General features: G+C 38.1%; 1 protein-coding gene across 1 annotated transcript; it reads left to right on the top strand.

Annotated features, from left to right (window-relative positions):
- The first annotated feature begins 3,529 nt into the window (after window positions 1–3,529).
- nbr1b (NBR1 autophagy cargo receptor b) lies at window positions 3,530–16,094 on the top strand. The gene is made up of 20 exons (XM_087809447.1): window positions 3,530–3,736; window positions 4,282–4,344; window positions 5,024–5,042; window positions 5,137–5,159; window positions 5,243–5,431; window positions 6,606–6,683; window positions 6,755–6,999; window positions 7,847–7,972; window positions 8,949–9,155; window positions 9,239–9,398; window positions 10,497–10,580; window positions 10,663–10,848; window positions 11,265–11,381; window positions 11,616–11,691; window positions 12,047–12,211; window positions 12,642–12,845; window positions 12,921–13,089; window positions 13,173–13,415; window positions 14,540–14,601; window positions 14,675–16,094. The coding sequence occupies exons 1-20, from the start codon at window positions 3,635–3,637 to the stop codon at window positions 14,788–14,790; spliced, it is 2,634 nt and encodes an 877-aa protein (XP_087665573.1). The 5' UTR covers window positions 3,530–3,634; the 3' UTR covers window positions 14,791–16,094.
- Window positions 16,095–16,325: the final 231 nt, after the last annotated feature.

The following is a 16,325-nucleotide window of genomic DNA, read 5'->3' as shown; positions in this document are numbered from 1 at the left end:
GCGAGATAACCACCAGAGCCGACCCCAAACACCAGCGAGAAGGCGGACCACCACCGGGGGCGCGAGAGGACGGGCACAGGCGAGGACGACCGAGGAAGCAGAAAGGGGGAGGCACCAGGCGCAGGCACCGGGGCAGAGGGGCAGCCAGAAGAACCAGTCAGGGGATAGGGCCCCGGGGCCAGGCCGGGCGACGGAGGACCCCCAGCCCGTCAGGCCGCCAACAAGTCCATAGCAGGGGACCGAGCCAAGGAGATGGGGACCCACCACAGCAGCGGCGGCGGAACCCCCCCAATACCCTGCGGACACGGCCAGTAGCCGGGTTGAGTGCCACCGCATGAGCCCGGGGGAGCAATGGCCAGGCACCGGCCCAGGTCCCCCGGGTCACAGGGGGGCCACGGTTGTGCGGGCAGGGCGGGGGCAGTGGGGCCGCAGCCGTCCGGGAACGGCCCCCAGTCTTTGAACAGTAGGCCGTCCCCAACAGCCGCAGCCCACCTCCCCATGAGGGAAGTTTGGGGGGCCAGCAGTATTCGATGGGCAGTCCACGGTCTCTAAGGTGCCGAGGCCCCGCCCATCACACGTACTGACCCCCAGCCACCGCCCCCACCCACCATGCACCACCCAGGGGGACAGCAGCACTTGCATGGGCGGTAAGTCTAAGTCTAAGTCTAAGTCTAAGTCTAAGTCTAAGTCTAAGTCTAAGTCTAAGTCTAAGTCTAAGTCTAACCTGAACCCGAACCCGAACCCGAACCCTAACCCTAACCCTAACCCTAACCCTAACCCTAACCCTAACCCTAACCCTAACCCTAACCCTAACCCTAACCTTAACCCTAACCCTAACCCTAACTTGAAGGGTCATCTGCAAACAGGAACTTATTAACTATTTCTTTTAGCATTTGATATATAATTTAGAGTGTTGCACTAAACATGACAGCGGGTGGCCCTAAAGTTTCAGGACTTGCTTGCACTACACACAGTACCAAAACAAAACAAGAGCTAACTGTCTCTCTCCACAGAGAACACTCCTTAAAAAAGCTTTATAGATTCATACATTGAGCAAAATGAATTCCAATGTTCCATGTTCCACTATCAATATTTCTAGATAATGTCATGAAATCTGTTTTTCTAGCTATTAGCTATCAGCTACATGTGAGAATATGTTGGAGATCACCCATAAAGGTCCACAAGTTACAAAGATGTCACACCCGTTTATTGAGTACTTGGCCCTTGGCTTTATTGTTTGTCATTTGGAGCTAGCTTGCTAGAAAGCAAGATAGCCAGATAGAAAACTGGATGGATGGAAGGATCGATGGCTGGATGGATAGATGTAAAGAGAGAAAGAATTGTGTTTATTAATGTAGATATAATTAGCACCTTCATTTTAATAAATGTCAAAAAGGATGATCAACCTGGGTTTCTTTGTGTGTTTCCAGATACACAAAAACAATAAAGCACTAATTGATTTATCGTCAAAAGTTTATAAATCATAATAAATATATTGTTTTTTTCTGAGAGTACAATAATAATTATATGCTTGGAGGTAAAGTTCTTCAACGATTTATGTCTCACATCACAGCATATCATCAAATTCTATTCACCGTGTGTTCTAAAATGCTTATCTCTGTCGCGATGTGCTGCCTTGCTGTTTCCCTGTGATGACTGTATCTGCATCTGTCACAATAAAGGACAACAGTCATCACTGATAAGCCGCCATTTCAGAAGCACTGATAACGTGTCACTCTAATGGAACAAATAAGTCTCTGAGGATTGGAAAAAGGTGAATTTTTGCCCGTCATGAAGATCACTATATGAAGAAACTGAGTTGTAGCTTGGTGGTCCGACCATACAGGGTAACTTTAGTACTAGACTTACTCACATGTTTCAAAGTCTTTCCGGACGTCTTCCTCTCCAAGATTACTTAGGAGTCCATTATGACGTAATAATGGATTCACTCCTCCTGAAGCCAGCTCTAACCACGCCCGCTTTGTTTATACAACGACTCCCTTTGAGGAGGAGACTTCTGGGATCAACAAACCCGAATGTTTGACCAATCACAGCGGAGTGGGCGGGGTTATGGTAAACAACATTTGGTCTCCAAAAAAAAAAAGTTTTCTAATTCAAAACATTATTTTTATAAGGAGCAGCTGGTGAGGACAATTCCAAGGGTCTGTGACTTGTAGATGACACTTTAAATCGATAAATGTGCAGTCTGACTTCTCAAAATGACTAATGGTCTACTTTATTTTTATTTCTTTTTTATGTTTTGGGTAATAATCTAAAATTTAGAGAGCAACCCACACCCTCTAATATAAGGATAGTAAACTATAGCAAGCATGCACAGTCAGCAGATAGCGACAGTACACAAACGTTTTTTTTATTTCAATGGTGAAACATGGACTTCTGGGTGTTCACATCTGGGTCTTGATTTCAAATAACCCACTAACTGTTTTAGTATGTTGTGGTAAACAAAGAGGTCAAAATTACTTGATAAGTAGATGATCATTTCAGAACGCAGTCATCATGCAGGTCATATTTCCCTGTAAAATAATGTGTGTGCCTCTATTACCTTTATAATAAAGGTAATGCAGTGATGGTGTGTCAGACCACGTACATTCATGCAATAACGATGACAACAGTTGTGTTTTTTAGCAAACAGATGATTTTGGTGAATCAGTATTGCACAATATAAGTTAAAGAATGAACAATAACAAAAAGTGTGATTGTATTTTCTGCCATTATTTGACAAATGGGAACTCTATTTCGAAAACACAAACATGCAGGATGAATGGATTATTCTCATTTGCATTCTTCATCATCTTCATCATCATCATCATCATCATCACCATCATCATCACCATCATCATCATCATCTTCATCTTCATCTTCATCTTCATCTTCATCTTCATAATCATCATCATCATCATCATCATCATCATCATCATCATCATCATCATCATCATCATCATCATCTTCATCTTCATCATCATCATCTTCATCATCTTCATCATCTTCATCCTCATCATCTTCATCATCATCATCATCATCATCCTCATCATCATCCTCATCATCTTCATCATCATCTTCATCTTCATCTTCATCATCATCATCATCATCATCATCATCATCTTCATCTTCATCTTCATCATCATCATCATCATCATCATCATCATCTTCATCATCATCATCATCATCATCATCTTCATCTTCATATATATATATAATCTATTTGCAACATTTATTTATTTGTACTCTTCATTTTGCCATATTTTATATTTTTCCAATTGTATTAGTTGTAATAAAATCAATTAAAATAAAATCAATAATCAGTGTCGGGTGAAAAAGAAAATAGGGGAATTAACTAATATATGAGACCATTTTTAATAAATGAATAAATAATGAAACAAATATGATTTCGTATATTTAAAAAATAATAGTACACGTTCCCTTTTATTTTGGAACTCTGAGCGGAAGCGACAGTGTGGGCTCCTGTATGTGGGCGTGTTCCCTGCGTCACTGTAAACACAGAAAGCTCTGAACCAATGCACTGATCAACTGTAAACTGTTAAAAAAAATCGAACCGGATTAAAGCGTATCGTTTTTATCGTATGATGTGTTGAATATCACTAAAGCCTCAGTCATGGAGTTTTACATAAACCTGAAGGTGAATTTCAGGGGAAATTCGAAGAATTTCCTTCTGTCGGGATCGGAGACGAAGAGCTGGGAGTCGATGGAGGCCATGGTAAGATGTAGACAATCTCCAGGCCTTGACATTTATAATCCATCTTTCTATCGTCTCTACGTTTCATTTTGAAACAGATTGATCTATGCGGTCCACACGTTAGCGAACATCATCGCCCTGATTCCTGTCAAGATTTTCGACTGAGATGTCGCTACGATATGTTGTGTCATCGCTAGATAAACATGAATCCTGTTGTTGTTTTTTTTAAAAACATCTCAATTTGACATTTCATTAAACACGTTGTCCGTGTTAGTAGGAGACTAGTAGGAGTCCTTGGTGTACGAGGACATCCAGGGACAAATGTTCCAAATCTTTATCTTAGCTGTCATGGATCAGGTGGTGTATGACGTAGTCTCACCTGTTTCTGAAGGTGATTTATTGCTAAAAAACCTTCTTATTTTTTAAAATATATATACTTTTATATGATTATTACTGAAAGCATCTGTGGCAGCAGCAACTAAAAGTGAAGTTGTTGTTTTGGTAGTGAGATTGTTGTCACAAGTCATACCTGGATAATAAAACGTTCTTTTATTTTGTGTGTGCAGGTGAAACGATCCTTTGGACTCTGTGGTCTCCAGCTGACTTATATAGACGAGGAGGATGAAGAGGTGAGACACAATATTATAACTTTAAAAGCCCTATATTTAATGTTTTAATTTAAAGCTGTATCAACCCACCTCCTCATTTTAAATGTTTATTTTCTTCAATAATATTTGCAACATTTGTTTCTGAAGATGTCAGCTAAATAAACAAAATCACAGATAAGTGTTTCATTATTATTATTATTATTATTATTATTATTATTATTATTATTGTTTACCTTTTACATTCACCTTGACCAGAGACAACACAAGAGTTTAGATATAATACCTTCCATATATAACTTTTGTCTGTAAGGTAAGGTAAAAGGTAAGTTAAAACTTTATTGATCCCTCAGGAGGTCTCCTTCAGGAAATTGTTTTTTTTCCAATAGCCAAAGAAAATACAGCAATTTTTCATAAAAAATAAATCAAAATAAAATAAGAACAAGAACATAAAGAGAAAGAACAAGATGATACAATCTAATTCTAAGAACTGTACTAGTTTCCTGAATGTCTTAACATTGGAACAAACATGTTTTTTGTTTGTTTTGGAAATACATTAAAAAATGTATTATAGTCCTTGTTATCTGGATTACTACGATTACGTTTCTTTAAATCTTCGCCGACCTTTCCAGCGTGCAATCAGTAGACAAATGCCAAATTTTGAAATGTCACACGGACTAATAACTACGTCATCTTCTTGCAGGTCTCCATCAACAGCAGAGGTAAGACGACAACATTCCCGTCAATCAGTTATTCAATACGAATGGAAATGGTCTTGCAGTTTGATTCTAATATATACTCCTGCTTCCATTTCAGTGGAGTATGAGGAGGCTTTGAAAGTAGGTATATACATTAACATGTGTGGTATTGAGAGTTGTAAGATGTTGTGTTTGGTAATATGATTTGAAACTTGTGTACCCAGAGTGCAGCACGCCAGGGTAACCGACTGCATATGAACGTATATGAGACTCGAAGTCAGCAAGCACGTGTCTCCACCACAAAGGCCGGGGGAGCCGAGCCTAAGAAGGGGTTTAGACCCCCACAACACTGCCCTGCCCTTGCTCAGGTGGTCAGTCGCAAGATCCAAGCGGCAGTACCAGAACCTAGCATGGTAAGACCTAGCGTGTAAGGAACTTGCATGGTAAGGAACTATTATGGTAAAAACCTAGTATAGTAAGAACATAGAATAAAAACAAACTAGCATGGTACAAAACTTACATGTTAAGGAACTATTATGTTAAGAACCTGGTATGGTAAGAACCTAGCATGGTAAGAACCTTAAGTGCTAAGTAACTAGCATAGTAAGGAACTTATATGGTAACAACCTAGCATCGTAACAACCTAGCATGGTACAGAACTTGCATGGTGAGGAACAATTATGGTAAGAACCTAGAATGCTAACTAACTAGCATAGTAAGGAACTTACATGGTAACAACCTAGCATGGTATGTAACTAACATTGTAAGAATGCTAAGAACCTAGCATTGTAACAACCTAGCATGTAAGGAACTTGCATGGTAAGAACCTAGCATCATAACAACCTTGCATGGTACGGAACTTGCATGCTACAAAGCTATTATGGTAAAAACCTAGCATGGTAAGAACATAGAATGCTAACAAGCTAACATGGTACAAAACTTGCATGGTAAGGAACTATTATGGTAAGAACCTAGCATTTTATGAACCTAGAATGCCAACTAACTAGCATAGTAAGGAACTTATATGGTAACAACCTAGCATGGTATGTAACTAACATTGTAAGGATGGTAATAACCTAGTATGGCAAGAACCTAGTATGGTAACAACCTAGCATGGTATGTAACATTGTAAGGATGGCAAGAACCTAGTATGGTATGTAACTAACATTGTAAGGATGGTAAGGACCTAATATGGCAAGAACCTAGCATGGTAACAACCTAGCATTGTTACAATGTAGCATGGTAACAACCTAGCATGGTTAGAATCTTGCATGGTAACAACCTAGCTTACACAGCTAATTAGAAAGAAAGATAATTTTACTATATTTTACAGTTTATTTTGTTATATTTTTCAGTGTTCAAATTAAAATATCTCATTAAATTAATCCAGTTAATCCCACCATAATATGATTGTGTTTTAATTATTATTTAATTAATAGCATAACAAATCCAACATTTTTTTTATTGTTAGTTGCCAACTCAAACTTGTAAACAGCATCTTATATAGAAGTAACATGGCAACACACGCACACTCAAGTGAAATTTTTTTTTTTTTTTTATTCATTTACATGAAATGGTGATGATCAGATGGTCATGAAAGACAGTAAAGGCAATAAAGAAGAAGACAAGGTTCCTCCTGCCTGGTTCACATCATATATGGAAAAGGTAAACAAAAATAAAACACCCTGAATAGATTTCACCGCCTGACTCAACCCTCATTTTTGTTTTTTCTCTAGTTTAAAGACCAAGTTGTTCGGGAGGCAGTGGACAAGATCTGCAGGGAGTTCTCTGGGCAGTGTTGCATTCACAAGCCTCTGACCAGTGGAGCAGGAGTGGGTGGTGGAGGTGGAAGGGGTGGCGGGGGAGAGGCTCAGCAGGTCCCTGAAGTGTCTTCATCCACTTTACCTGGCGCTCCTTCCTCCTCCACACCACCCTGCTCTTCCTGTAGGGGGCAGACCACCGGAGGAGGCTATCAGTGCAGGTGAGTCTTCAATAACTTTATTAATAAACGTATATTAGCTTTAATATTTTTAGTTTGTCATCATCTACCTCATTCTCTTTTCTTATTTAGGAAACGTACAAAAAATATCTTGATGTTGGACATTGTGTGTTATGGACAGTAAAATAAAATGAATAATGAGTTAATACATTTCTCTTATTGGATAATTCATATAATTTAATAATTAATTCCCAGTAAATTAAATTATCTTGACTACAAAACGAATTGATCCAAGTCATAAAATCCGCATCTAAATATTCTAAATGTTCTACTTTATATTGAGCCAGAGATCAACATTTTTTATCTAGATGTCATGACTTCATAGAATAGTTGAAATCGTTGTTTTTCAATTAATTCAATGTTCTTATCTTGACGACTCAGAAAGCCTGAAAACAAAGATTACAAATGGTGCAACTCCACATACATCTTTGAAAGAATGGGGGAAGAAATTGGGATTGTTTTAAGCCGATAAAATTTATTTTTTAACTTGGCGTGAATACTTATTAAAGAAAAAAAAAAGAATCATGTTATTTTGTTGTTATTAACAATAATTCAATGTTTCAATTTCATCTTATATAGATGTTTTTTTTGGTCAATGTAAATGACTTTTAAGGAAAGTTTTATTAGTTAAAACACGTTTAGTCTTGTTTTATTAATCACCAGCGATTATTAAATGACGCTGGAAATTCATCTTATATAGATGTTTTTTTTGGTCAATGTAAATGACTTTTAAGGAAAGTTTTATTAGTTAAAACACGTTTAGTCTTGTTTTATTAATCACCAGCGATTATTAAATGACGCTGGAATGCTCTTCTTCTGCTCCCTTCAGTGTGTGTACATCCTGCACTCTATGTGAGTCCTGCAGCTACTCTCATGATCCGAGCCACAACCTGGTACGAGCCAGGACTCCTCTCTCCATCCCGGAGCATGGATCTCCAGCTCCAGACCACAGCAGGTACAAGCGTTACATACATGATACATTTTTCATATTCTTCTACAATTTCTGACATATAGCGACAACAAAGAAATGTCTTATAAACAGGGACGTGCGGTCAGGGGAGGCAGGTGAGGCAGTGCCTCACCTCTTAATGCGCAATCCATCACAAACTCTGTTTGATACATGCGATTGACGTGCGCCAGTTGCTGTATCTCTGAATGTCGCCAATATAATGCTCACAGATACATTTATTTGCCTTGTTTTTCCACAGTCTGGCTCATGTCTTTAACCATTAAAGTTTAATTTTCGAAGGGTCTTATTTAGCTTTTGCTCATCAGAAATACAACCGCTACTTAATAGGAGGAAAAAAACGCTTGGCTTTCAATCATTTGCGTCTTCCTTGTAATCCTTTACTATCACGGTCATACTCTATACTGTTTAAATCCATGTTTGTTTAACCTTTTTTGAAATTATTTATCAGTTCATTTATTTTTTCTATATCTATTGATTTTTTTAAAACTAATTTAGATTTTCAGCCAATTGAAAAGTCTCAGATCATTAAATATGGCAGGTGAAAGATTTTAAATACATAACTAAATAAATGTATAATTAAAACATAATATTTCAGCCATGACTCTTATGTCAATGTCAAAGACGACAGGTTTATTATGCTACGAATCAATATCCATCCACAATCGATAACTGCCATAGATCTAGAGTATGTAGACTAACAACCCACAAAATATCACAACAATTTAATATAGACTTGTTGAGAAATTATTGATTAAATCACATATTTTTTAAACTTCATATGTGTGTGAAGAATGCTGTTGAGATATGAAATAACCAATAGTCCATTTAATAATTTACCCTTTTGGGTTTATATACTTTATTTAAATGAACAGTTTAAAAGTTAAAGTTTCAATTTAAGTTCAATTGTTCAACAATATCGACATTTATATGTTCATTTCTATGGCTGCAATTAAACCAACAGGTTTTATCGGAGAGGTGACCGTAGTTTTCGAAAGGCAGAGAAGCAGAGACTGAAAGCAGAGAAACGTCTGCTCAAAGCTGAAGTCAAGGAGATCCGTAAACAGCTGAGGATGGAGAGGCGGGGCATACAGTGGAGCTCCTCCCATGCTGAAGGCACCTCTTCTCCTGTCCTCCTGCAGCCGGGAGCCTCCCAACACAGCACTCTGGAGTAGGTTCCTGTTCCTTTGTTCCATTCAAAAATGTGCACACATTTTAAACTTGAATATATACTAACACAAAGACTGTTCACAGGCGCCCAAAGCGGCCTTGTCCACTTGTGGTTCCAGCCATGAGTGCTTCTTTCCTCGATGAAAACCTGCCTGATGGAACACGACTGCGTCCAGAGACCAAGTTCATCAAGTACTGGAAGATGAGGAACACTGGAACAATTAGCTGGGGCTCTGATACCAAGGTAACACCTACAATCCTCACATTTGTTCTTGCAATCTTGCAAACATTCACGCCGAGGTGACCCGAGGCTTGAAAACAAATGTGTTTGTGTTGTCCCTTGTGTTTTCTCTGGGTCAAGGTGAACGACCTCCACCATATACATACATACATGCATATGTATTTCAGGAAGCCAGGGAGGTTGTTCACCTTGACCTAGAGACAACAAAAGAGTTAAAGGGCACCTAATGTGCCAATTGAAATTTCTCTTAGATTGTTGTAGGAACTCATTATACTCATCAGTATGTTTCTTTTTGCACAAAACTCTCATTTAATAAAGATATTTACATTAGAAAATACGCTTAAGCCCTGCCCTACTTAAAATGCGCCATTTTGGCTGGAGAAGAAGTCTAGTCCAAGCAACCACGCCCACTCTGCTCTGATTGGTCACAAAACACGAGTTGGATTCAAGGACTCTCGTAAATTTGAAACTCACCCCTAAAACTCCCGTTTTCTACATTAAAAACGAATAATAAAAATAAGGTTTGCTGCTTAATCTACACATTACAAAAACACCTAAAGGCACAAGTAACTCTCCCCATGTTTACATAAATATATTTTTTGTTTCATGATTAACATGTATGTACTTAACTGATTTAGGGCTTCTAGAGGAGGACACCTCCACCAGACTGACGTCAGAATGTTTGATTTAAGCCGTTATTCATTCAGCGATTTTCTGCGTCAGATTGATTCAGAAGAGTTTGTTGCGTTTAAAAGTGTAGGAACGACTATGGAATTTAAGTGTGAGACAAATTATTAGAATCTTTGATGAAATAAACAAATAAAAAACAGAAAATAGTGTGTACTTTTTTCATAAATGAAAAAACAGTTGTATTATTATTATCATTATTATCTATATCTAAATCTATATTTTGTTATATATATGTATAGCTATAAACACTGTATTAAAGTTCCTGAAAACCCTCGACCTTTAAAGACAACATTTCAGCAGATAACTTTACATGAAAATCTTCACATGTTAACCACATTAATCTTTTGATACTGTGGCACCAACAGATCTTAATATCAGTAGATTCATAATGTCCTTACTCTCCTTTTGCAGCTCAAATTTATGTGGGGAAACCTGGCAGTGGGTTCAGAGGACAGATGGAGAGAAGTATCTGTTCCCTTTCTGCAACCAGGCCAGGTATTCTATGAGCCTGTGGATTGTATTTGCGATGTTTTAATTTGGCCTCTCTCTCTCTCTCTCGCTCTTTATCTCCCTCCAGGTTGGCATCGTGAGCGTAGCCCTCTGTGCTCCATCTGTGGAGGGATCCTACACCTCCCACTGGCGCCTGGCCCACTCCGGAGAGCAGTTCGGACCCAGGGTCTGGTGCAGCATTGTCGTTGACCCGATGGCTCCAGCTCCCATGATGGCAGATGGGATCTTGGTGTCTCCTTGTGTCACACCTCAGGTAGAAGACGTATGATGATGTCATGATCATGACACAAATACCGGTCAGTCCTGTGTTTGTTTGGACATGTGCTCAGATGTCAAATATTTACATTTTATTTTAATGTCCAAAAAGTCCTTTACATTTTAAAATGAATTACAGATAGACTTTTTAGAATTACCAGGGAGATAAAAACAAAATATGACCGAACAAGAGCCTTAATCTTATTGTGCTGTCCATGCTGTATGTGGCAACAGTGCAACAGAGATTACACTCGTCTGACACTCGTTTCACTTGCATGGTATCTCAGCCAAAGGAAAATACTATATAGCAGCTCCACCGTTTTTTAAAAATGTGGATAACATCTTTTATTTATACATTCTTTTCATTCTTCTGCATATGTTACCCGCTGCACGCTAAAATGTTTGTGTCCTCAGGGTAGGAATCATGCAGTCAAAGACAAGAAAGCCTGCATTGTCTCTCAAGAGCAAACATCTTCATCTGCGGACCAAGAGAATGACTTCATCCCGTCCGTGGAGATGCTCACTGCGCAGGTAAACAGACATTACAAAAACGGATTCATCGTAAGCTTTCTGGCACACATTCAAATGGTTTGAAATTGTTAACAAAGCAAATGCGATGTCCTGTAGTTCTTTCAGGAAGTCAATGACTTCTGGATTACTATGATTAGTTGTAATCTCATCAAATATATCATTGGAGATTACGCATGTTGGTATCTGGGCTCACACATGCAAACATCAACTTTCAAACTTACCTTTATCTCTCAGGATCTCCTGTCGTTTGAGCTATTGGACATAAATATTGTGCAGGAGTTGGAAAACGTTCCTAATAACACCCCTGCTGGTAAGAGTTGCTTCTTTATATTTGTGAAGAAACATTCCTCTGGTTAACAAAGTTGTATTTGTTTTATATATGTTTAGACAATTATTAAAGTAGAAATGAGTAGAAATAATTATCATGGAACCCCCGTACTTTGATAACAAGCCTACAAAGCTATATTTGGGGTTTGACCTTTAAAAATGAGGCTTTTCGAATAAGAGGAACTTTTGATTAAATAGGTTAATCTAACTGTCATTTTCCTTCCTGATTTATACACACCAGGTTTATCTAATGTAGAAAGTCAACTGACAAATTTTGATTGATGCACTAAAGAGAAACAATATTTGATCTTTTATCTATTTGTGGCCTTGGCTATTAGGTACTCAGCTGCAACTACTCGGAGTTGAAGGAAATGGAACGCCTGCACAGGAGGAAGGAGAGGACGTCATTCGCAGAACGGATTTTATTTGTGAGACGGTCAATAACTCAACGGCAATGAAGGAGATACCGGAGCTGAGTCCGAGGAGCACTTGTCCAAGATCAGGTACATCAACATAAACAACTTTCTTGTCTATGTGGGTCATTTTTATCTTGAAAAGTGGAAGAGGAAGTTCATTTGTATGTCCTCCGAGATGTCTTGCAAGCGTACATGCTGTATGTGGCAACCTTGCAACAGAGGTTTTACAACTCAATAGTTACACATTACTCGTCTGACACTTCACTATCTTTGTAACACTTTTTGGGACCTTTGTGGACAAAATAAAACCTCACTAAAGGCCTAAACCTGTCCATTAGGCATCTGTCCTTGAATTAAACACATCCAATCTTAATGCAACTTGTCCTGGTATCAGATTCCTTTCTGACTTACATCTAGATGAATAAACTTGTCATTTGCTATCAGAAGACTACTAATTCCTTGTACATACCTAGTAACACTAATGTTAGATTTGTCTCTCCCTTAACGCATGATTCAGTTTCCCCGGCCCACCCCAGTGTGCAAAGTGACGTAAAAGATATTCTGAACAGTAGCCCTAAGACCCAGCTGATGCCACGTGCCGTGCCAAGGTCTTCCCTGCCTTCTTCTTTGTCCGTGTCCTTGAGTCAGGGGGTTGGTTGCAACTCCGTGCTGAAGCCCCTACATGCCTCTCAGAAGTTCGTCACGCTTCAGGAGCACACAAGTGAGTAACACACATATTTTGTACTAAAGTGACAGTAGTACAACCTGAATATATATATATAATATTGAATCTCAGCCCAGGCAGTGTTTTTGGATTGTCAACCGAAGAAAAGTCTGAAAGATCCGGAGCAGGAGAGACGTGAGCACACAAGGAGTCGCTCGTCCTCCACCTCCTCAGAGGACTACGTCATCATTCTTCCAGACTGCTTTGACACCAGCCGGCCCCTGGGGGAGTCCATGTATAGGTAGGTGCTGTCTCCTTATATTTTTTTATATTCTCTTCAAGTGTCTTCAATGATTCCTAAATGTTTCCACTCTGATGTTTCAGCTCAGCTCTGTCACAGCCTGGAGACTTTGCATACAAAACACCCTTAGACCCAGACGCTCAGTCGTATAACACTCTTAGCTGTAACGTTTTGGAAGCAGATACTAGTGAAAATGACACCATGAGGTCTTCAGGAACAACATTGGAGGGAAGCACTGCAAATGACATGCTTTGTACATCTCAGACACTCGATGATGAGCCACTGACACCAGAAGTTGTGGCACCGACCATTGGATTCAGCGCAAGGTAAATGTTGTATGTTGATTTCATTTTTAGCCTTGTATTGTTTTTATATTAACATAAATGTACAGTATATAGAGGAATCGCCAGTTTTAAGCGGTTGTTTGAAGGATGTGTTTCTAGGGATGTGGACGTGAGGATTTGGATTGTAAGAAATCAACTTTCAGTGTGATGCTGAGCCCCCTCCTGTTGACCCTGCTAACATGAGACTGCTTTTCACTGCTATAGTTCCTGCCCTATGATTCTTCTGACTTTCTGAGTTTTTACAGTCCCAAAGGGGATTCAGAAAGTGCTGCAGCCACTCGTCATAATTTAGACTCGGTTGTTTTCATTTCATTGTAATTGGGCGATTAAGCCACGCCCATTATTTTGAGGCTGCGGTAGCTAATAGACGCTCACTTGTCAGTCAAATCAACCACGGTACTTATTACGCAAAATCACAGAAACTGACAAAGGAATATAATCAAACGATGTCTGTACAATGATGTTAGAGTTTAAGATCCAAACCATTTGTTTGACTATGCTGTAAAATCGTTTTAATACTTTAAACGTCAGTTATTTGTTATTTGTAATTGCTTCCCTTCTTTCTGAAGCAAGCCTTGATGAACTGCAGAGCACTTTTAAATTGGTTTCACTCTTAAATACCTGATGTTCCCCCTTGGTTTATACTAATACAAATGTTAGTTTTGTTTTTCATTTCATATTTGATATTAAAACCCATTTTACTGAAACCTTTACAAGGGTTTTCTGATAACAAAAATGGATAATATCAACATTTGAAAGCATGAACACGCTTTCTATAAATATATGAGCATTTTTAAACGGTCATAAAGTCACTTTGTTAACCCTTTATTACAGGTTTAAATTATCTTAATATTATTTGTTGTTTGTCAACAAGAAGACACAAGAACCTAAATAAAAAAAACTCTTATTTAATGAGCACACTTTTAACAACTTTTATAAACTTGCTAAGAAAATACATCAAGGGCCTTTCAGGGCTGAAGACGCTATGAAAAGGAAAGTTGTGACGTTGCAACTGATAAATAATTCTACTTGGTATAAAAGGAACATCTGTGTGAACAAGGTTTTTTTCTGTAAATATGTCGACTGTTTTCTTTTAATGTTTACAGTTCAATGGTCACTGAAGGGAGTTCAGCTGATGTTTCTGAAGAAGATCCAAAAAAGAAGCCAGGTACGATCATGTTCATCTGTAATTCAAGTTGATTTATGTTCACTGAAGCAAAACTTGTTGTGCTTCGTCACAGCTAATGCTCATGAAAAAACTGCTGAAGCTGCGGAAGAAGTCCGGCGGTCCAGGTCTCTAAGTCCACCAAACCATAATCTGTTGATCACTCACACACACGCACAGCTTGAAAAATGAACAGGAAAAGTTCAGGTTGAGGTGACTTTATGTGGCACATTCCAAATGTTGGTTAAAGATTACTAGGAAACGACTTCACTAACGGGGTTCTGTAGTCGGTTATTTAAGATAAGGATAATTTAAGTGTAGTACATGACAAGTGTGATAAATGGAATAATATAAGAAATGTACCATGTTATTGATATTGTATAACTTATTTCTATTTGTGTTCTTTTTTTTTAAATGCTGGAGTGTTTTTGGACATTTTTTTTGCCATAGATTGCAGTCTTGAGTTGAGCAGTTTAACTGTGCAGGGAGATCAAGAAAAGCTCATTAGAATTTTTTAAAAGTTCTACCTTTAAATTCAAGTTATTATTAACAAAACTAATTTTTACAACCATTTAAAAAAAATCACATTTACAAGGAATGTGTGAAAGCCAAAGTTCCTTTACATAACTTTGTTGAGCAGCAACCACCATTTATTTCATAAAAACACAGAATTTAAAAAAAGTTTATTATTAGCTGTTTACACATTGTTTTTTTTTTTTTAAGTCAAGCAAAGAAATTGCACTTGTTTTTGCCAACATCTTGAATCTCATAATTCAATGGTTAAAATGTAATTAAAAAGAATCCTAATTATCATTGTGGTTATGATTGTACAGCCCTATCTCAACCTGCACTAGTGGAAGGAATATTTCCTCAGTTAATGGTGAAAACCTTTTTATCTTTTGTTTTCATTTGTCTGTTATGCTCACATTCCAATGTATGTTAATATCATTCCTGTTTAACGACTTTCTTTAAACATGCAAAAGAATAATAGGGCACTTTAAAAATAAACTTGTTTTTTGTTCCCCTGATACTACAAATATAACAAAATTCCACTTGAATAACTCACAACTATCTCAACAAGCTTGCACACAATTTGTATGATTTTCATTTCCTTTGGTTATCATATGAGGATGAATTGTGTTCTAAAAAGCTAATGAAATATTTCAAGTGTTTTGGTGAGATCATTACTTTGTTGTAGTTTTTAGTTTGAACCGTCGCAATATAAACATAATCAGGTGACATTGTTGTGTAAGTTAATACACTTTATTTGTACATCAAGATAGAGTCTGGCACACATTGAAATAATTGCAATGTGATTCTGTTGTAAGGTCAATAATTGTTTTTTTGTTTTTTTTCTCACAACCTCATTCATCCTGATTGAAGATTGTGCGCTCGCGGGTTATATTTGTCTGTACTTAACTGTGCATGAATTCTGACACACCTGTCGGAGAGAGCTGAAGAAATCGTTTGGAATAAAGGTGAAAGTCTTTTCAATATCCAAACCTCCGTCCTTTTCATTTATTGAAATCATCTCTCTGTGTGACCTACTTCATACCCATGACCTTACGCAGCAAAAGACGATGATTGTGTGATATAACCTATGAGACAAAGTTCAAACAGCTCAGTGACAACAATCACACACCATGATCTGGAGCCAAAGGGTTACTGTCTATGCAATACACCATGAAACAAAAACGTTTTACACTTTGCTTTAAACCCCTTAATCA

This window comes from Callionymus lyra, chromosome 15 (genome assembly GCF_982586985.1).
Source record: "Callionymus lyra chromosome 15, fCalLyr1.hap1.1, whole genome shotgun sequence".
In the NCBI taxonomy this organism is placed as follows: domain Eukaryota; kingdom Metazoa; phylum Chordata; class Actinopteri; order Syngnathiformes; family Callionymidae; genus Callionymus; species Callionymus lyra.
Note: the sequence above shows the minus strand (reverse complement) of the source record. Positions and strands in the feature narration are given on the sequence as shown.